The sequence below is a fragment of the Geotrypetes seraphini genome, chromosome 12 (genome assembly GCF_902459505.1).
Source record: "Geotrypetes seraphini chromosome 12, aGeoSer1.1, whole genome shotgun sequence".
Taxonomy (NCBI): Eukaryota; Metazoa; Chordata; class Amphibia; order Gymnophiona; family Dermophiidae; genus Geotrypetes; species Geotrypetes seraphini.
Genome location: NC_047095.1, coordinates 119,562,789 through 119,583,671, shown reverse-complemented (window position 1 = coordinate 119,583,671; position 20,883 = coordinate 119,562,789). Strand labels below are relative to the sequence as shown.

The 20,883-nt window shown below is 45.9% G+C and overlaps 2 protein-coding genes across 5 annotated transcripts; one reads left to right on the top strand and one right to left on the bottom strand.

The window, feature by feature from the left end:
- The first annotated feature begins 2 nt into the window (after positions 1–2).
- On the top strand, positions 3–8,349 carry DXO (decapping exoribonuclease). 2 transcript variants are annotated; one of them, XM_033915866.1, is made up of 7 exons: positions 3–116; positions 1,426–1,841; positions 4,009–4,235; positions 4,371–4,590; positions 5,227–5,362; positions 6,298–6,392; positions 7,666–8,349. In XM_033915866.1, exons 1-7 carry the CDS (start codon positions 66–68, stop codon positions 7,784–7,786), a joined length of 1,266 nt encoding a protein of 421 aa, XP_033771757.1. In that variant the 5' UTR covers positions 3–65; the 3' UTR covers positions 7,787–8,349. The 2 variants fall into 2 exon arrangements, with proteins under 2 accessions (XP_033771757.1, XP_033771758.1); XM_033915867.1 differs by having other exon boundaries at positions 85–215.
- LOC117346385 (kelch-like protein diablo) lies at positions 4,592–20,072 on the bottom strand. Of its 3 annotated transcripts, XM_033915863.1 has the most exons (9): positions 19,536–20,069; positions 16,444–16,806; positions 15,575–15,761; positions 15,343–15,489; positions 13,630–13,758; positions 11,574–11,750; positions 10,601–10,747; positions 10,136–10,301; positions 4,592–9,411 (listed from the first exon to the last, which is right to left on the bottom strand). In XM_033915863.1, the coding sequence occupies exons 1-9, from the start codon at positions 19,911–19,913 to the stop codon at positions 9,252–9,254; spliced, it is 1,854 nt and encodes a 617-aa protein (XP_033771754.1). In that variant the 5' UTR covers positions 19,914–20,069; the 3' UTR covers positions 4,592–9,251. The 3 variants fall into 3 exon arrangements, with proteins under 3 accessions (XP_033771754.1, XP_033771755.1, XP_033771756.1); XM_033915864.1 differs by lacking the exon at positions 13,630–13,758 and having other exon boundaries at positions 19,536–20,072; XM_033915865.1 differs by lacking the exons at positions 11,574–11,750; positions 13,630–13,758 and having other exon boundaries at positions 19,536–20,072.
- Positions 20,073–20,883: the final 811 nt, after the last annotated feature.

Here is a 20,883-nt window from a genome sequence, read left to right as displayed (position 1 = left end):
CCCGCAGTCGGCGGACGTGACGTCACCCGCCCCGGAACTCCGCTTCGCCCAGGGCGTCGCGTCGTATGGGCGTGTCGGCGAGAGCCGGCGCTGGGAATGACGTCACAGCCCCCCAGGCAAGCAGGCCCGGGAAGAGGGAGCGGTAGCTCGTGCGGTTTTTGTTTTGTTTTTTTTGCAGCTTTGGGTTGATCTGGATCTTTTGAGCCAGGCTCCAGGTTATTGTGAACTCTTCGAATTCCGAGCTATCCATAGGCGGGTCCCTTCCTCCCCACCCAGGCCTTGTGATCTTCATTTACTCGTTCGCATTTAACACGGTTTAAAGGGCAGGATGGGTACATAAGCGAGCCTCTGTCTCTAGTCAGGCTCCCCACAATGAATGTGCATGAGATCATTTTGCATGCAAATCTGTTTCATGCATATTCATTGTGGGGAGCCTGAAAAAGCAGAAAGCCTAAGTGGCAGGTGGATCGAGAACCTCTGCATTAATAATACTTGTTATTTTACTGGACATATGCAGCACTGAGCAATGATGATACATATTATTTAAGTGCATGACCCTGCCCTAAAGACCTCACAATTTACATGAGTACCTGAGACATTGGGAGCTAAAGCGATATGTTCTAGGTCACAAGGAGTGTCAGTGGCAGAGCTGGGATTTGAACCCTGGCTTCCCTAGTTCACAACTCGTTTTTACTTGTTGATATCTTAATAATGCTGGTTAATAAATGAAGCTATAAGTTTATTTCTGGGGAAATGGAAGGTGCAGTCACTTGCCCAAGGCATATCTGTGATTTAAAAATCAAAGATTCACCATAAAAATAAATTAAAAAGTAGAACTTGAACCCTGGCTTTCATTCACAGCAGCAACTTTAACTATTAGATTCCTGTCTCCAATTCAGTGGTCAACACAACTAATGTAGTGAGATTCAGAGGAGTTTGGGACAAGTTCCTGAAGGAAAATTCTTAAAATGTTATTGGCCAGATAGATTTTGCAAAGCCATTGCTTAGCCTTGGAAATGAGCTATGAGAACTAGAGATCTGCTGGGTTCTGGCTCAGTATAGCTTTTCTTACATTCTTACAGTATGTTCCACAAGTGCTAGGAATAATTGACCAGAATCCCTTTAAGAAGAGGAGCATGGACTTGTATTTAATAATTTGGGGGGGGGGAAACCCAATATAGAATTAAAGTACTCAATCCCACAAATAATCACTTCAGTTTAATTATGCATCACCTTTGTTCTATTTTCATCTAGCTGATAAAAATGCCATAGTGGACACACTTTCCTCCCAGTGCTCATCCCAGCCATATGAATGAGTCTCCCAGTAATATTTCTGTAGCAGTACATTTGTTAAGATTTGCAGGGAATGATGAAATGCATGGTCTCTCACTCCTTTCAACACCATTCCTTTCTCCATCTCCACAGGGAGAAGTGATGGAGAACACATTGAAAACTGAGGAGCACCTTTGCCTGAAGCGCAAAGGAGACACCAGACAAGAGGAGGCAGTTAAGCGTCGCCAAACTGCATCACCCCCCACCACACTACAGGTTCAGGAGAACCTCTATGATGCTGCCTTCCCTTTCTACAAGCAGCCACTGGAGATGGGCCGCTTCTCCTTGGATGCTACTCGGAGCTTTTTCAATGACTCCCGCCAGCTACGTTATTATTCGCCGCCACCACCTGGGGACAGCCCACAATTTGATCTGCGTGATGGCTACAGGGATCGCTATGTGAAACGCGATGAGAGTATCAAAGAGCGGCTGGATCACCTGCTACAATGGATCCTGCTGAACCAAGGTCTTCTGAAGGCTGGGGCTGCAAGCAGCGAGACCACATCGAGGTTATTGTCAAATGAGAATGGAAGGATAAGTCATCCTTATCCTCTTGTCATGGGCAACTATATTTGGGCAAGCTCATCAGTGAACCATTTTTATGAAGCAAATCACTGTGAAAATGAAAGCTGTAATAGAACAAATTGACAAACTAAAGTGTAACAAATCACCAGGACCAGATGGCATTCACCCCAGAGTTCTGAAAGAACTCAAGTATTAACTTTCAGACCTATCATCAGTTTTAAAAAAGGTTCATGGGGTAACCTGGAAAAGTATAGATCAGTGAACCCAATTTCAGTGCCAGGCAAACTAGTCAAAGCGATTAAAAAAAAATAAAATTACAGGTCATGTAGACAGACATTGGGTTAAATGGGGATGAGTCAACATGGATTAAGGAACGGGAAGTCTTGCTTTGCCAATTTACTAGACTTTTTTGAAAGAGGGTAATAATAAATGTGGATAAAGGTGAGCTGGTCAATTTATTTGGATTTTCAGAAGGCATTTGAGAGGGTTCCTCCTAAGGGACTCCACAGAGTAAATCAGTCATGGGATAGGAGGTAGCATCTATGTAGACTGGCAATTACCATATTTTTTGCATTATAAGACACACCTAGGTTTAGAGGAAGAAAACAAGAAAAAAATATTCTGAACCAAATAGTGTACTAATATATTTAATAAAATATAGCAGAATAATATTTCAACCATGTAAAGTCAACAGTGGCATTAAGAACCATCATCACTCATTAACAAATGAGGAGACTTTAAAGTTCAAGCACTCTTCTAGTTTTCTGTCCCCTGTCCCTCCCCCCTCTGGTGGTCTAATGGTAGGCTGGGACAGTTGGGATGCATCCCAGCTGACTAATAATTTTTTACCCCCCCCCCCCATACCTTTTTAAATCCTGGTGGTCCAGCGGTGTATCGGCAGGAGCAAGCTTTCCATGCTCCTGCCCCACGCTGAGCCCCTCCCTTGCTGGACGGCTGCCTCAGATCTCACGGCCAGCAGCGCACAAGGCAAAAGTGAACTTTTTGTGCTCCAGACTGGGCCCACACCATTCCCTGAATGGCTGCCATCAGTTCTTGCGAGATCCAAGTCAGCCATCCAGCGAGGGAGGATCAGGAGCACAGAAAGCTCGCTCCTGCCGATACACCGCTGAACCATCAGGATTTAAAAAGGAAAAAAAAAGTATAAGTTTTCCTGGCAGACAGCCGGGCGCTCACCTAAATTAGCCAGGCAGAGCGCCCAGCTAAAAGATGCTAGGGAGAACACTGCACATCACAGTCTGTGGCACAATATTCGCTCCATAAGATGCAGACATTTCCTACTCAGTTTTGGGGGAAAAAAAGTGCATCTTATGGAGCGAAAAATATGGTAGTTAAAAAAAGGAAAACAGATAGTAGGATAAGGCTCCTTTTACAAAGCTGTGGTAATAAGTCCCGAACCGATTTTGCCATGCCGGGACTCACTACTGCGGCTTTATAAAAGAGGCCCTAAATGCTCAGTTTTCTCCATGGAGAGAGGAAAATGGGTGGAATGCCTCACTAATCTCTAGCAGAACTGGTGCTTTTTTAACATTCATAAATGATCTGAAACCAGGAATGACAAGTGCGCTGAAGATTAAGGCCTTAGCATTTAGTGCGTGCTAAATAAATAAAAGGACCCCTAAATCACAAGTGGATTATGAGGAGTTGTAGGACGACCTTGCGAAACTCGGGGACCGGGTGACTTAATGGCATTGGATGTTAAAACGTTTGATGACTGAATTATTATGGACGATTCTTGCTCAGTCTGATACTATGCTTTGCTTGTTTCAATTTTATTCCTCGACATGTAACTGTCGTCAATAAAAATTGTTTGGAAACTAAAATCTCCCTTCAAGAATGGTTGTTGTGGGGAGTTGTTTGCTGGGGTGGGGGAGGGTAAGGGGGTAAAATGGGGAGGTGGGTTTGCCAGGTATTAATGATACTGCATTCTCAGGTTTCCTTGTGACTCTTAGCAAGGGCTAGCAATAACTAATTATTCTGTTTATTATTTGATTTTTTTTGTTTTCTTGTTTTAATGCTTACTGCCTCGTTTCTATATTTGTGAGGCTCGAGGTGTAGTTCTCAATAAAAACAATTGTTGAATCGAAAATTCAAAAACTGACTCCACTATTCCACCTGTTTCTTTGTCAATAGCTGGCTGAACAAGGATTTTGTGACATGGCGGGGTCATCTTACTAAAGTGCTCACCACTCCCTATGAAAAGCAGGAGGGATGGCTGCTGGCAGTGACTCTCTTCCAGGGCACCTACTATATCAGCGAGGTAGAAACAGAGGCGGCCAGAAGACAGCGAGAGGAGCGGACAGCAGCTCAGGAAGAGCTTATGTACATGGGCTACAAGTTCGAGCAGTACCTTTGTGCAGGTCAGCAGTGTCAAATTCTTCCCTCCCTGCAGTGAGCTGTGTTATCTGTAGACCCAGGTTCTAATCCCACCGCTGCCACACATGACTGTCGGAATTGTTTTCATTTTGTCTTTTTTTTTTTTTTTTTGGGTGAAGCTACATCCGAGGGCATACCGGATACAGGCGGGGTGGTGAATACCAACGAGGCGTTCTGCACAGTGGTGCAGACGAAGTTGAACGGACACTCGCTGCTCTTTGCTGGAGAGGTGGATTGCGCAGACTCCAAGCACCGCAGTCAGAAAGCACCAGACTGTTACGTGGAGCTGAAGACATCAAAGGAAATATACAGCGCCAACCAACAGCGCAGCTTCAACAGGTATGTTCAAATTCAATTTATTCAATATACCACAAATATAAAACTGAGGTTAAAATCTCAGCTGTTTACAATATATATAAATGAAGGGGAAGTGGGACAAACATAGACAAATTAACAAAATTAGAAACATAAGGAAAGGAAAAGAATGGGTTGGTTACAATAAAAACAGAGGCATGGGGGAAAGGGAAGAAGTAAAAACATATATGGCGAGGGTATACACAGCTAATAATCCTCATTAACGTTCTATTCATACTCATTCTGGAATCCTGCCCCTTGAGGAAACAGGGATTATTGCAGTGAGTGAAAAACCATTACGCTTGTGTCAGCGATGGGATACTGACAATGACAGTGGCTGTGTAGGAACAGATAGCTGTATAGATTCCTTTCTCCTTCCAACTTTATCAACTTTTACAGTGGAGAAGGGCTGTTGGTTGGGTTTGTGGAGGGGGGCTTTTATTTGATACGATTGCTTTGTTCAATTTGTTTCTTGTGCTATTCTGTTCCTTTGAGTGTTGTGTCTTTTCAATAAAAACTGTTTGAACGTACAGTGGGGAAGGGCTAGGGCTGAGGTGGTCCGTGAATACCAGAAAATAATTATAATGTTGCCACATTTTTTCCCCTTTCCTTGGCCAATAGGTACAAGCTGATTAAGTGGTGGGCGCAGTCCTTCCTGCCAGGAGTTCCCCGCATTGTAGCCGGTTTCAGAGACGAAGAGGGGACAGTAGCATCGCTGAAAACCTTCGAAACCATGAAGATCTCCCATATGATCCGGGTACAGATAAGTCAAATTCTCAGAACTGAGCCGTAGGGTGGGGGAATTTTTTCAAGTATGGAAAATAAGCGACCACACAAACCACGCTACCTCAACACGGGCAGGGGTGCAAAATTCCCAAAAAGGTACGCTGCCCCTCCCTGTGGCAGCAGTACCAGTCTCTTGCACACACAGCCATCACAAGAGGAAACACCAATGCTTCCTACACGTCAACACACACTGTTCTAAACTGCGGAATACATACATACAGACAAAGCTGTAGTGAAGGCTCCCTTGCACACAGCATGAAAGTTATTTTGACACTGGACCTGCAGGATGAATCAGCCACAAACAGGTGACAGCATCTGAAGGTGCCATGGACAGATTAAGGGGTAAGGAATAATGGGATTTGATATACCGCCGCCTTATGCTACAATCAAAAGCAGTTTGCACTTATTAAATGCAAGTACTTTCTCTGTCCCTGCTGCGCTCACAATCTAAACCCCCCCCCCCTTTTTACAAAACCAGTGTGGTTTTTAGTGCCGGCTGTAGCGGTAGCAGCTCCGACACTTATAGAATTCCTATAAATGTCGGAGCTGGTATCAGCGCAGCCGGCACTAAAAACCACGCTACAGTTTTGTAAAAAAGAGGGGGGGGGGGTTAAGTTTTTGTACTTGGGGCGACGGGAGATTAAGTGACTTGCTCAAGGTCACAAGGAGATGCAGCATGATCTGAGCTCAGTCCCCCCCCCCCCCCCAGGTTCTCAGCCTGCTGCACTAACCACTCCTGTTCTAGAGTCCTGAAACGCCTGGAAAGGCCTTTGAGCATGTGCCAGCCAGGCTTCTTTGAGCTCTTTCACGGCCTTGTTGGATGAAGTCCCTAGCGTGTGGCTGAATTATCTTTCTGTCCACTGACAGCACCCATTACAGGTAAGCAACTACGCTTTCTTTTTGCAGGGAGACTGGAACAGCTGGAAGCCAGCCGTGTGTATGAATTTCTGCAACGCCTTTCTGTCCTTTGTGAAAAAAGTAGCCACTCAGGACGACCCCCGGTAAGTCTGCCCTTTCTTTCATAATTTCTGCTGTAAAAGTGAGGCTTTTTTTTTAAGTGGCAGTTTCTTCCAGCTCAGCTGGCACTGGGATTGGAGTTCTGCACTGGGGGACATGAACCCACATACCCTAAGTTAGGCCAATACATGACATCAGTTTCCAGTGACCATGCCTCTGTCCACCTAGCAGCTCTAGTCAACCCAAGGCCTAGAGGACTAAAGTCCGAACTCAGACCTAGGTGTCTCCATGTGGAGTCCCAAGTCTGAACCACCAGGCTGATTCTTTCCTTCTTTTTTGATTTGGGAACAGTATCTCTATCTAGTACGGTCTGGACTATCTGACTTAATCGGGCATTGATAGATTGTTGGATAACCAAAAATTGGATAATGCAGAGAGACTCGCTGCATCAGCCTGCCACACTGCATAGCCTAGCCCCCATCCAACCGAACAGTAGCCTCCCTCCCTCCCCGGGTCTACCTGTACAAGTGTTAGTCCAACGATGAGTTCAGGACATGAGCGGTTCCTATTTGCTCATGTCCGTGCAGTCTGTCTTCAAAATGGATGCTGTGAACTGTTGACAGTGGTCGCGCTACTGCAGCACCAAGGCTTGTAAAGGTAGACCGGAGGGAGAAGGGAGGGGAGGGCCTTTCTTGGACAGGCGGCTGCTGGATGGGTCTTGGAGCCGTTACTAGACTGTTGGTTAATCCGGAGTGTTAGATAACTGAAAGTCAAGATTCTACTGTGTGGGTATACATACACAGGTCAATATTCAAAGGCTTATCCAGATAGCTGCTGCGGTCTAGGATATTCAGAAGCACTGTCCAGAAAGTGCATCCGAACCATACGCCCTACAGGCTATCTCAGCACTGTGTAGATAGTGGTAGAGAGGAACATAGGTGGTCCCAGAACTTATCCCACATAGTGACACTACTACCTGGATTTGTTCCAGCCCTGACTTTCTTATCAGCTGTCTGTATAGCCACAGTAAACATCTGGATATTATTTGACTGCCATAACTGGCATTTTAATAAATGCTGACCTCGGTGGCTAAATCTTGACACTCTAGGTTTGTTTGTTTTTTCATACCATTACTGCAGAAGGGAAATGATTCAGAGATCAGGCTGTTTTTATCCTCCCAATGTTGGCACAGCTGACAATGAAGCTCCTGTTGGTTGGGACAATGTCTCAGAGTTATTTTGTAAAGTGGTGCTCTCAGAAACCAGACAAGTCTTATTGAAGGCACAGGTTTCCAAATTCTGTTCTCTCTTGGCATAGATTAGTGTACCTCTTCTCCTGGGAGCCCGGGAGTGACGTCTCATACAGTAAGCATAAGGATCCCACGCTCGCCTTCCTGCCTGCCTGGTACGTGAGTTCGATTACAGAGGTGAAGATTTAATGATCAACAGCAGTGCTGTGCCTTCTTCAGCCTCTGCCAAGGCAGGAGGGCCATCGAGATGAAAACCTCATGAACAAGATGCCGTGTCAACAGACTGCCTTGCTTCCCCGGATTTTATGTTGGTGACATGAAGGGTGGTCTTACGGGTCTCTCCTAACTGCAATTTTGGTGGGAGATTCAGATTTCTCAAGGGGGGGGGGGCGGGCTTTTTTTGCATGTCCTTCCAAAGCAAAGGCCCTGTCTTTACATTCTGATGCTCTTCAATCCATCAGGTTCACAAGTGAACATTTATTTGATCTCCAAAGACTCTTGATCAGGAAAGAACTGCAGATGTGATCTTTGAAAAGGAGATAGAAATTCAAGCTTATCCTGTCTCTGAAAGGGGAGCCGGGACTATGTGAAATGTAAATAAATTTTTTTAAGGAGTCCATTTTGCTTCATCACTAAAATAAAATTTAGTTCAAGCATACTCCTGGGCAACCTGTAACTGAAAATGTTTACAGACCAATGACTTAATTCCCATGCCTGTACTTCATCTGGGGGAAATAAATACATTAACTGCCTCCTAATTGAAGCTTCTGTTTGTCTATGTATAAACAGCATTACAGATTGACTGTTGGACCCTGTGTTAAAACAAGAAAGTGCTTCGCCTTTAGCATTGTGCAAAATTAAATATTTTTAAAATATAAGTTCTATAATGACAAAACGCTTTTAACAGTGTTTCCAATGACAGTCTAATTATTCATGCTTTCTCCTCCTACCCACACACAGATATTTTCTAATGCAGAAGAAAGATCTACATTAAATTTGTTCTTCCCACAAGGACCCTTTTTGATTCTAAATTATTTTCTTTCTTCTGAATATCTTCAATAACTTCAATTCAAAAAGGGGTGAACTGGGAACAGGAAGGCGGCCATCTTGGTTCTTCAAAAAGCCAGAAACCTCCCACAATGGAACTGTGACCAAGCATTGTGACATCATCACCCCCAGTGCAAGTGCCATTAGACGATAAGTCTTTGTGCGCTGTGATATCATCAAAGGCAACCAAACCAAAAAATTTTTAAAATCCGATTAATTTTATCTGAGGGCCAGGCCTCATGTTTTCTATGGAGGGGGCATTCACAGTTTATTATATAAAAAAGGAGGGTAGAGGGAGGGATAGTTACATCAGCAGTTCATGCCAGAAAGATGTCAATACTCCACAGGATAAGGGAACTATTAAATCCATAAGTCTGTTTTCCGTACAGGCTTCCCGAAAGACTTAGACTGACAGCTTCCCAAGATGTTTTCCATCCAAAAATCTTCCTCCTACTACTGGGAGGTGATTTAGCAACTCTTTCCTCCTTAATATGCATTTCCTTTAACAATCAAGAGGTTAACAGTTCCTAAAAATCTTTGAACAGATTCTTTCTTCACTCCAGCACCTCAGTGGTTCCTGAATTTACAGCTGACACAGGGAAGAGGTTCAGCCCCCAGGGTTCTCCTGCTGCCAGAAGTCTCTGGCAGCCATGTCCTTGCAAATCTGTAAGGGAACACAGCTGAGCCAGCTGCGACTGGTGGGCATGTCTCCCGCAAGCTCCCAGGAGTCGGTCTGCTCACAGTATCGCTCGACGGTGTCATGATATCTGCAGAACCAGGTAAAGAGAAAAGACAGAGATGGGGACAGAAAATCATCTATCCCCACCCCACCCTCTGTAATAAACACTGCTGCTGTAATAAACACTGCTGCCCCCAACGACTCTTCTGGCATGGAACGTCTTCCCTGCCCTACCTCCTAAGAGGTTCACACGTCTGTAAAATTTTCTCAAACTTTCTGCAGAAGATGGTGCCGGCATAAAAGACTTCATTTGGATGGTGAATGTTTTCCGAGCATTGTGGTTCCTGTAGTGCCCTGCACTTCCATCAACCTATTGCCAATGCATTCTAGGTGCTCTGGAGCCCCCTCTACCCCCCCCCCATTTCCAATGAATTCCAGGCCCTACAGTTACCCCCTATCTATCTCTGATTAATTCTGGGCTATGTCATTTGTCGGTTTCCACCTCCTCCCCAAACACATACACTTATTCCTTAGCATCCCTCTACACCAGTCCAGACACTCGTGTTTACACATGCCTACCAGCAGATGGAGGTAGAGCCACTGGCTTCAATGTGACCTATAAGACATCCAACCAGTATTTCTCAGTCTCCAGCAGATGGTAGACATGGGTAAATCTGTGCAACCTAGATCTAGTAGAGATAGGTTAGTATTTATATAGGTCCTATTCTGTACACCACATTCATTAAACTTCTAGGAATGAGCTCCAGAGTTTAGGGAAACCGATATTCACTAAATAATGCACCTGTACTTACCGGTCCCAGCCCTCCTCCCCACCCAGGACATAAATTTTCCCGTCCACCACAGCCACACCTGGCCGGTACCTCCGCTCGTTCATGGGAGGGCACATAGACCAAGCGTTTGTCTTGGGGTCATAGTACTCCACTTTATCTGTGTTCTCTGTGGAAGCATGCCAGCCACCTAGCAGGAAAAAAGCATAATTATTCAGGAGGTATCAGTTCCACAGTTTGCATCCAAAATAGGTCTACCAATGCACCTCATTCCTGCCTCACAGCAACCCTGATATTCCAGTAATGAGAACGCCATACACAGTTCTGCCAATAAAACCTCATTCTTGCCCTACAGCACCTCCAGCTATTCCAGAACTGAACTATCATTTCTTCCCCCTCCCAGCACACAACTCTGCTAATGTATCTCACTCCTGCCCTTCAGCACCTCTTTGCTATTTCAGCACTGAGATCCCCCACTGCCTCCCTTACCTATGACATAGATTTTCCCTTTCAGGACACAGGCAGCAGATCCAGAACGCGCTATCCTCATGGGTGCCACTTCTGTCCAGCTGTGGGTCTTGGGGTTGTAAACCTGGACTAAGTCCATTCCATCCCCATCTTCTAGGACAGCACCTCCTACAGGGCACAAAGAATAATGCTAAGTCTTACTACACGGATCAACATAGAACAAAGCTTTCCAAATCCATCCTGGCAATCCCAGAATTTACTTGAGGCGGCAACTTATGAATACTGCTCCTCGATATTTAAAGGGGAGGCAGCACAGCTTTGGAATGGACTGCCACCTGCATTATGTGAATTGCAAAACTCTGCAGAATTTAAGAAACTTATTGAAGACTTTTTTATTTTATTTCAACAGTCCTTTGGGAATTAGGATCAATACTTGACATGTTTCTGTTAAAGAATTAAGATGCAAGATTGTATGAATCAGTCCAGGATATATTTACAAATTATGGTCATGTAATTGTGAATGTTTTTATTTTGTATGACAAAGTATGTATGTATACTGGGACAGACCAAGCCCAGTATCCTGCTTCCAACAGGGGCCAATTCAGGTCACAAGTACCTGGCAAGATCCCAAAAGAGTAAAACAGATTTTATGCCTTTTTCCAGGAATAAGCAGAGGGTTTTCTCAAGTCCATCTTAGTAATGGACTTTTCTTTTAGGAACTTGGCCAAATCTTTTTTAAAACCCTGCTAATCTAATCGCTTTTACCAGTCAGGTTTTCAGGATACCCACAATAAATAAATAAATATATATGAGAAACATGCATATATGTTTATCTCACAGACATTCATTGTGAGAATCTTGAAAGCTTGAATGTCTGCGGGATCATCAGTACAGGTTCAGGAAACCCTGCCACAAAGTATACAGCCCTCTGGCCTTTTTTCTCTAGGATTCTGTAAGATAAAGCGCTGGGGATGAGAGGCGAGAAAGAGCATACCCATCACGTAGAGAAGGCCATCATGCGCTGCCACAGCAGGACTGGTCACTGCCATCTTCATGGGCTCGACAAAGTGCCAGGTGTTGGTGTGAGGATGGTAGCACTCCACTGAATCTAGCCGTGAGCAACCCTCCCATCCTCCAACTGCAAAAATGAGGCCATCCAGAGTGGCCAGACCTTGGGAAAGGAAAGAGAATGGGGAGGGGGGTGAGAGTAGAACCATCCTGTACATCCATGTCTAGGGAGAGAACAACAGACCACCCAATCTGGAAAGAGAGAATATTAGAGCCCAACCAAACCCAGAATTTTTGGTTTCTGCCAAGAGTGGCAGCTAGTTGTGGCAGAAACCAAAATCATAAATGAAAATACCCCCAACCCTGGCACAATTATACCCTGGCTTCCCAGGCCTACCTTAAGAAGCCCTGAAGGTCTAGTGGTCTCTTTGAGGGCAGAACTGAACCTCTCTCGTTCCTGCCCATTATGGTATTCCAAGGGAAATGGCTGCTGAGACAGCTGCAGGAGATCCTGGCAGCCATTTTGCGGTTGGAACCACTCGACCGCCAGGGCTTCCTAAGGTAGGCCCAGGGAGGAGGAGGGAGTTTAAGTTTCAGAAAAAAATGCACAGGCATTTTTGGCTAAAACCCAAACCCAAAGTTTGGGTCAGTTTTGGTGCTGAAATCTAAAACCAAAATTCAGTTGGCCTCTAATGGAGGAGCTAAGAATGGGCCTTTCCAGCAGAAGAGACACATACAGAGAGAGAAGGAAGGCTTCCGGATAAGGCGCGGGATGAGCGAGGAGCCGCTGTCTGTGGCTTTGTGCACAGAAACCCGAATGCGGCAGTGAGGAGGAGGGAGCCGGCCAGAAGGTAAAATTCCCGGGGGCGACAATGAGGAAAAACATCACATCACCCTCAAACTGGCGCAGTTACCGTGGGCCACATAAAACGGCCAGGCGGGCCAGATTCAGCCCGTAGGTCTTGTGTTTGACACATGTGGTATAGTCAATCACCTATGTATTAAACGCTTGGAAGAAGAGGCAAGCTTTGATCTGCTTCCTGAAGTGGTCGTAGTCTGGAGTCAGACGTAGCCCCTCTGGGAGTAAATTCCACCGTGTGAGGGCTACTTCAGAGAAGGCTCGCTGGTGGATATCATATCATACGATTTCTTTTGATAAGGGGACCTCAGAGGTTTCTCAACATGCTTATTTCCTCCTGTCTGGGTCCTTAGGACTGGGAAGGAAGACTGTTTTCTTTTTGTTCTCGATATAATGCACAATTGGCATAAGATTGTATAAGTTATATATTATATATTGTTTCTGACTTTTTTCAATAACAGTTGAGAGCATTTAAAAAATTGTATCCCTGACTGCAAACGATAAACATTAATCTTCAGTATAAATAATGACATTTGATATACAGAGAGCAACACAAAACACTGATGGCCTCTTACATAAGAATAGCCTTACTGGATCAGACCAATGGTCCATCAAGCCCAGGTCACTAGTACCTGGCCAAACCCCAAAGAGTAGCAACATTCCATGCTACCGATTCAGGGCAAGCAGAGACTTCCCCCATGTCTTAATAACAGACTATGGACTTTTCCTCCAGGAATTTGTCCAAACCTTTCTTAAGACCAGGAGAGTGGGCACTACTGGTTAAAAACTCCTGGGCTACTTCATCCCCCAATCACAGATATGAAGGGAAGAACAATACAAAAGACAGAGACTTATGGACATAAGGAACGGAAGAGAACTGGGCACAGAATACACATGATGAAAAAAGAGAGAAACTGGCCTAGTGATCAGAGCGACAGACTGAGAACGAGGGAGGCCAGGATTCAAATCCTGCTTCTGCCACCGACACGCCTTAGACAAGTCACTTTACCTCCTGTAGGTACCACATAGATTTTAAGCTTTTTGGAGAAGGAACATATTGTACCTGACAAATTATACCCTTGTTCAGTGCTGTGTACATCTAATATTTTGTTTATTTATCAAGGAGGTGGTGACCAGGACCCTTGGCGGGGGAAGCTTACCAAAGCATTCTGGAGGTATTTACCTAATTCTGAGCGAGCTACATTCATTGATGCCATCTCCTGCCAGCTGTCGATGCAGGGGTCGTAACGCCACAACTCTCTGCTGGCTGAGCTGTCTGAGAACTCTCCCCCAGCGAGATACAGCATGGAGCCTGCAGAGAAGACAGCAGAGCATAACAGAAACCAGTTTTGTTGTGCTTCTTAGGCAACAAAAATGAAGAATAGGACAGTCAAAATCAGTGGGAGCCCAAGGCAGTAACAGGAATTAAACTAAGCAAAGTTATCTACCATCGTAGCCTGGGATTACACCACCACTCTAGTGTTCTTCTTAGACCTTGTGGCAGCAGTGGAATTGTTTTCACGATTCTGAGCTCTTAGCAATAAGCTATCGGAGGAAGTGTTTCTGCCAGTGAGCCTTGATCTCCAAGTGTCAGAGCTCTGTGCTCTCAGTACTAGACTGTTGCAAAGGAAAAGATGGTGGCAGAAATGGGATAGCGGCCTGGGCGTGTGGTATCAGAGTCTATGAGGGTTGGTGGCAGTAGTGGGATAGTATCTTGGATCTGTAGGTATCGGAGCTCTACTTTGAGAGTTGGTGGCAGTAGTGGGACAGTATCTTGGATCTGTAGGTATCGGAGCTCTTCTTTGAGAGTTGGTGGCAGTAGTGGGACGGTATCTTGGATCTGTAGATATCAGAGCTCTGCTTTGAGAGTTGGTGGCAGTAGTGGGAATCAGAGTTCTGTTGCACAGGACAGTTAGTAGCAGAAATGGATTAGAACTTTGTGCATTAACCACTATGCTGCACAGCCAATCCCAGCTGAGACAAAGTGTCAAGGAAATAAAGACTTGTGACCTGGATTTGGCAACTCTTATGTGAGCCAAGTATATGACAACCAAGCCACTGTGACATCACTGCTGAGGTTGGCTCTTAGGCATTGGTGGAATGAGGCATTATGACATCACAATCTCAGCTCTGGAATGTTCCTACTCTAGGTTTTTCCCAGGTACTTGCGACTCCTGTGACCTGGGTTGACCACTGTTGGAAACATGATTCTGGACTCGATGGATCTTCGTCTGTCCCACTATGGATATTCTTATGTTCTAAGTATGCATGTACACATACTTGTGTATCAGACCACAGTGGACAAGTATCAAGGGTCATGGATTTGATATACCGCCTTTTTCTGTCCCTCGTGGGCTCTCAATCTTAAGTTCTGTTCCTGGGGCAACAGAGGGTTAAGTGACTTGCCCAGGGCCACAAAGAGCTACAGAGGGAATTGAACTCGTAACCTCAGGGTCTGAGGCAGCTGCTCTAACCACTAGGCCACTCCTCCACCTTACCGCCTGGAACAAATTGCCTGAGTTGGTACATCAAGCTCCGACCCTGGGACTATTCAAATCCAGAGTAAAACCCCACCTCTTCGAGAATGCATTGAATCATAACCCCCCTCACACTAAGCCCCTGTTATCTGTTAATTTAGACTGTAAGCTCTACTGAGCAGGGACCGTCTCTTAAATATGTTGTACAGCAGTGCGTATGCCTATCAGCGCTATAGAAATGTTAAATAGTAGTAGTAGGCCACTGCTTGCTGCAATAGTCAACGATACGTCCTGATCCTGGTATACTGGTAGTAACTGACAAAAACAGAGGAAAATATTGTAATGCCAAGGGCTGGCATATGTAAGCATGTGCATCACTGATTTAATCAATAGCAACGATTGTGGTGCTATAACATTACCTGATGCTACCAGGCCGTGTTTGCTCACAGCAAAGGAGAGGCAGGAGAGCGAGCGCCACCGATTGGCGAGAGGGTCAAAGCATTCCACGCTGCGCAGCACCACTTTATCATCTTCCCCACCCACGGTCACTATAACCTCCGAAGTGCCTGGAGGGAAGAAGGACAGAGAGGTTACTGCATGCGTCTCACAGTTATTATTCCAGAAGGAGAGAAGAGTATGGTTACTGGTTACCGGTGGACTTGCGAGGCCTGGTGCGGGGCCCGAAGAACTCATTGCGGCGGTCTTGCAGCAGCAGGAAGTCCTTCGCTTCCGAGAGGAGGCGCTGGCAGGGTGGGGAACCCAGGATGACGCTGTGAGGCTCAATCACATCGTGGATGTAGTACGGACTGATTAGGGGTAAGCGGATGAGCTCAAACACCTGTAAGAAAACTTCGTAAGTACACGGTTACTGGATCCCACACACACCCTACAAAAATTCCCATTTGAACACATTCTCGCTCTTCAAATTTGTCCAATCATGATGCACACCAAGCCACTCTTCTGAAATTTGTCACAATGAAGTTTTCAAATGGAAATAACCCACACCCTGACAGGCAGGACCCTCAATAAAGCCATCATCCACCTTCAAGACAGGAAGCCCAATGATAGCCATCACCCCTGACAGGAGATCCTAATAAAATCACTGCAGAACAGTCACTAATAAGGTACTTGGGACCTGGTTTGGTCACTATTGGAAAGAGGATACTGGGCTTCGCTCTGTACCAGTATGGCAGCTCTTATGTGAGCCAAGTATAGGACAATCAAGCCATTGTGACATCACTGATGAGGTTGGCTCTTAGGCATTGGTGGAATGAGGCATTATGACATCACAATCTCAGCTCTGGAATGTTGCTACTCTGGGTTTCTGTCAGGTACTTGGGACCTGGGTTAGGCACTGTTGCAAACAGTGCCTTCGGTCTGTCCCAGTATGGCAACTTTTATGTTCTTACCATACAGTCTCTGCCCCCACTAACATCCTTTACTCATTATTGACAGTATGTCATACATTATTGGCAGGCCGCATGTCTAATTGCCTGTAACTAAGAGAATATTCTCATCACCTTCTCAAAGTTCTGTTTCCGGCCTGGCTCTTTCTCCAACCACAGGGCCACGGCCTCAAACACCTCCTCCTCCCGAGCTACATTCAGGTCGTCGCTGGCTACAATCTCCATCAGCTTCTCCCTGGCCAGGCACAGGAACTCGCCCAACCTGCTCACCCTGCTGAAGTGCCGCAGAATATACTCCAAGCTCCGGCGTCTGAGTTCCGGACAGGCGTGAGCCTCAGCAAAGCAGTGTATGCCTACACAGTTAGTCTCGTCCATGTGCTGCTCCATGAAATGGCAGCAAGCTTCTCTCACAGCCAACACATCCAGAAGGTTTGAGGCTGCGAGTAGGCCCTGCACGTTGGACTTGTTGATGATAACCTAGTAAGAAAGAGAAAGGAGACAAGAGCTCAAAATTCCAAAGACAGGTTGAAATGATTTTATTGTTGACAATACATCCAGCGAGCAAAATTACAAATAGTGCCAACAACAGATAAACAAAACATTCGGAAAGTAGCAAATCTCACTCATCAAATTTTCATAAGAACAAACTAAACCCCAACCCCCCCCCAAACAAAAGGACGGCTCAGAACAAAACATGTTGGTGACCAGCCATCGAAGAGTCCCAATAGCCCACCTAATATCTACAAACAAGTAAAATATCCCCGCCTCTATGAAGAGCACTAGATTTTAGTCACTCATGATTCATAACCGTGACTATCCTATCGCCTCCTTCCCATCAACCAAACTAGAAAGAACATCCAGAGTTAGGACATTCTACTGTATAGACTCCGCATTCAAAGCTGAACACCTCCCAACTATTACTGCCTATCGGGCCAATTCCCAAATGATGTACAATCCAAAGAGCTTAGAGTCCCCCCCCCCTCCCCCCAAGACAGGAGGAGATAGTGGATACTGCGAATGGGCAGACTGGATGGACCATTTTGGCTTTATCTGTCATCATGTTGTCATAAGCATAAAGCTCTATGACCGCACAATGCAAGTGTAAAGCGCCTTAGGTTATAACAATAATGCTCTAGGACAGTGTTCTTCAACCTTTTGACACCTATGGACCGGCGGAAATAAAATAATTATTTTGTGGACCGGCACCAGTCCACGGACTGGCGGTTGAAGAACATTGGGCTAAGTCGTGCCCATCTCCACTCAATCTCTGCCCCAGACCCCGCCCCCATTACAGTACTAATTGGAACACCATTTTTTCCCATTCATTTTTCATATATACACACACACACAATAGAATCGTATTAACAACACATAATGGTTAACCACACAATTAAAATACATACTGTATGCTTTTAAACATTCATTCCTACCAGAAAACAGATAACCCCATGCAAATACAGGACCAAAAACTAAAAGTACTAATATTTACAAACAAACCCTGACTCTGCAAGCAGTACAACCCGAGGAAAAGAAACAAATGCATTTCTTCCTGAACAGACAGCAGATGTAAATCAATCACTAAATAAAAAGATAAAAGTATTCCCCCTACCATTGTTGTCTCTCTGCCCCCATGCTGTGCCTTGCCTTCTGGCCTGCCCCCCAGTGTTATCGTCGGGACAGTCCACGGTGCGATCAAAGCGGCGTCTTCGGGCCAGCTCCCTGAGTGCTGTATTGCTGTGGGCAGCAGCTCCTCGCACGCGTCCCTCGCCTCATCTGGAAGCCTTTCCTCTGACGTTGCGAGTGCGATGTCAGAGAGAAGGCTTCCGGTTCAGGCGTAGGACACACTTAGGAGTCTTTTCCCACTGCAGCACTCAGGGAACTGGCCAGAAGATGCCGCATTGATCACACTGTGTACTGGCGGCTGAAGAACACTGTGTTTTGCCCAATGGACGTGCCGGCCCTGTGGACCGGCAGAAAATTTCTGCGGACCGGCGGTTGAAGAACACTGCTCTATGACATGACAATGCATGTGTAAAGAGCCTTAGACAATAAGGAGAGAAGATAGTGAATGGGCACACTGGATGGCCCATTTGGCCATCTGTCATCATGTTTCTATAACCATAAAGCTCTATGACCTCACAATGCAAGTGATAAGAGCCTTAGCCAATAGGGAGAGGGGGGAAGATAGCGGGTAGGCCATTTGGCTTTTATCTGCCATCATGTTTCTATAACCAAAAATCTCTATGACCTCACAATGCAAGTGATAAGAGCCTTAGCCAATAGGGAGAGGAGAAGATAGCGGGTAGGCCATTTGGCTTTTATCTGCGTCATGTTTCTAGAACCAAAAATCTCTATGACCTCACAATGCAAGTGATAAGAGCCTTAGCCAATAGGGAGAGGAGAAGATAGCGGGTAGGCCATTTGGCTTTTATCTGCGTCATGTTTCTAGAACCAAAAATCTCTATGACCTCACAATGCAAGTGATAAGAGCCTTAGCCAATAGGGAGAGGAGAAGATAGAGGGTAGGCCATTTGGCTTTTATCTGCGTCATGTTTCTAGAACCAAAAATCTCTATGACCTCACAATGCAAGTGATAAGAGCCTTAGCCAATAGGGAGAGGAGAAGATAGCGGGTAGGCCATTTGGCTTTTATCTGCGTCATGTTTCTAGAACCAAAAATCTCTATGACCTCACAATGCAAGTGATAAGAGCCTTAGCCAATAGGGAGAGGAGAAGATAGCGGGTAGGCCATTTGGCTTTTATCTGCGTCATGTTTCTAGAACCAAAAATCTCTATGACCTCACAATGCAAGTGATAAGAGCCTTAGCCAATAGGGAGAGGAGAAGATAGCTGGTAGGCCATTTGGCTTTTATCTGCGTCATGTTTCTAGAACCAAAAATCTCTATGACCTCACAATGCAAGTGATAAGAGCCTTAGCCAATAGGGAGAGGAGAAGATAGCGGGTAGGCCATTTGGCTTTTACCTGCCATCATGTTTCTAGAACCATAAAGCTCTATGACCTCACAGTACAAGTGATAAGAGCTTTAGCCAATAGGGAGAGGGGGGAAGATAGTGGGTAGGCCATTTGGCTTTTATCTGCCATCATGTTAGGTAAGCCGAAGGATGCTGCGGTAACATGCATGGAACCCAGGGTCTGAAAGGGTTAACAAAGGGAATCAGCCCCAGCAGCAGCTGCATCCCCCGCACCTGTGCAGTGTAGGCGTAGTCGACGAGGGCGCCAACCATGGCGGCCTCCACGCCGTTGATGGCCACGCGCTCCTGGTTGGCTTCGGCCAAGCCCGCGTGCGAGAACATGGCGCGAAAGTAGGAGCTGCACGAGGCCAGCACCAGGCGGTGGCAAGGGAAGTCGTGGCCCCCGCAGCACAGCACCACGTCGCAGAAGCAGCGCTGCAGCCGCAGGCTGTTGAGGCCGTCCAGCAGGCGCTGGGGGTGCAGGGGGTCCTCGAAAAGACGCTCGTCCTCCCCTGGAAGCTGCTGGCGCCCCCGGCCGTCGGGCAGGTTGCGGGGAGCGGTAGCCATGGCTCGAGAGCGGCTCGCTTCCGGGCTGCCCCTGGGCGTCGCCATGTTGGCCAGCGCAACTTCCGGTCCGCACTAGCGACGACGACGAATACAGTACTTTCTTTTCGTGGGTTTGGACTTGGAGCCTCCGCTTCTATAGGGCGACGCAATGGTAGGGGTTTTTTTTTCAGTCGTAATTTCCTTTCAGAGAAGAGGAGGAGGAGCTGTACGGCAGTAGATAGTATTTGAAGTCCTAATAGGCGCCGCCATGTCTTTATGACGTCATTTCCGCTGTCAGAATTCTCGGCTGCTTGGTTCAGTTTGACTCTCTTGCGCTTAATCTCAGGGTTCTTTGCTCCCTACCATGAAAATCATGGCAGAGCCTTGAAAAAGAATTATGCCTTTTTTTCAGTCTTTGTATTTTTATTGAGAAAACTAGTTTTTTTTACAAAAACAATACTCTATTTCCCCGAAAATAAGACCTAGCATAATTTTCGGGGTAGTTCCTAATATAAGCCCTACTCCAAAAATAAGCCCTAGTTAAGATTCCTGTCTCCCATCCCTTTGTGCACGGGAACACCAATGACTGCCTTACATACCTCCGAAGCCTCGAAACTGGTGGCAGCGCTCTGAATGGGCTGCTTCGCGGCCTTCCCTCTGCCACGTCACTGATGATGTCATCAGTGATGTTGGTGTTCCGGTGCACAAAGGGATGGGAGGGAGGGATAGGTATAACATGGTGGGAGGGTTGGTGGTGTTCAGGTGGGATGGGAGCGATAGGTATATAACATGGCAAGTGTCACGGGTAGATACCGTGTTTCCCCGAAAATAAGCCCTAGTGTATTTTTTGGAGCAAAAATTAATATAAGACCCTGTCTTATTTTCAGGGAAACATAGTATAAACATCAAAACTGATATAACAAGTTTTGTTATCATAACGATTATGAAGAAAAAGCAAAAGTGCTAACATAAACAAAGTTAAAAACTAAGACAATGTGATGGCTGAAACCATAGGAGCCAATATTACTGAGCAAAC

What these genes read in the sequence shown, in the direction of transcription:
- LOC117346385 (XM_033915863.1), bottom strand. Translation starts at nt 19,913, where the DNA reads ATGGCGACGCCCAGGGGCAGCCCGGAAGCGAGCCGCTCTCGAGCCATG. An exon ending in TGTAGCTCGCTCAGAATTAG is followed by an intron (nt 11,751 to 13,629) that starts GTAAATACCTCC and finishes TCCTTTCCCAAG; the next exon opens with GTCTGGCCACTCTGGATGGC. An exon ending in AGGGAAAATCTATGTCATAG is followed by an intron (nt 10,302 to 10,600) that starts GTAAGGGAGGCA and finishes TTTTCCTGCTAG; the next exon opens with GTGGCTGGCATGCTTCCACA.
- DXO (XM_033915866.1), top strand. Translation starts at nt 66, where the DNA reads ATGGGCGTGTCGGCGAGAGCCGGCGCTGGGAATGACGTCACAGCCCCC. An exon ending in AGCAGCGAGACCACATCGAG is followed by an intron (nt 1,842 to 4,008) that starts GTTATTGTCAAA and finishes CTTTGTCAATAG; the next exon opens with CTGGCTGAACAAGGATTTTG. An exon ending in CAACAGCGCAGCTTCAACAG is followed by an intron (nt 4,591 to 5,226) that starts GTATGTTCAAAT and finishes CTTGGCCAATAG; the next exon opens with GTACAAGCTGATTAAGTGGT.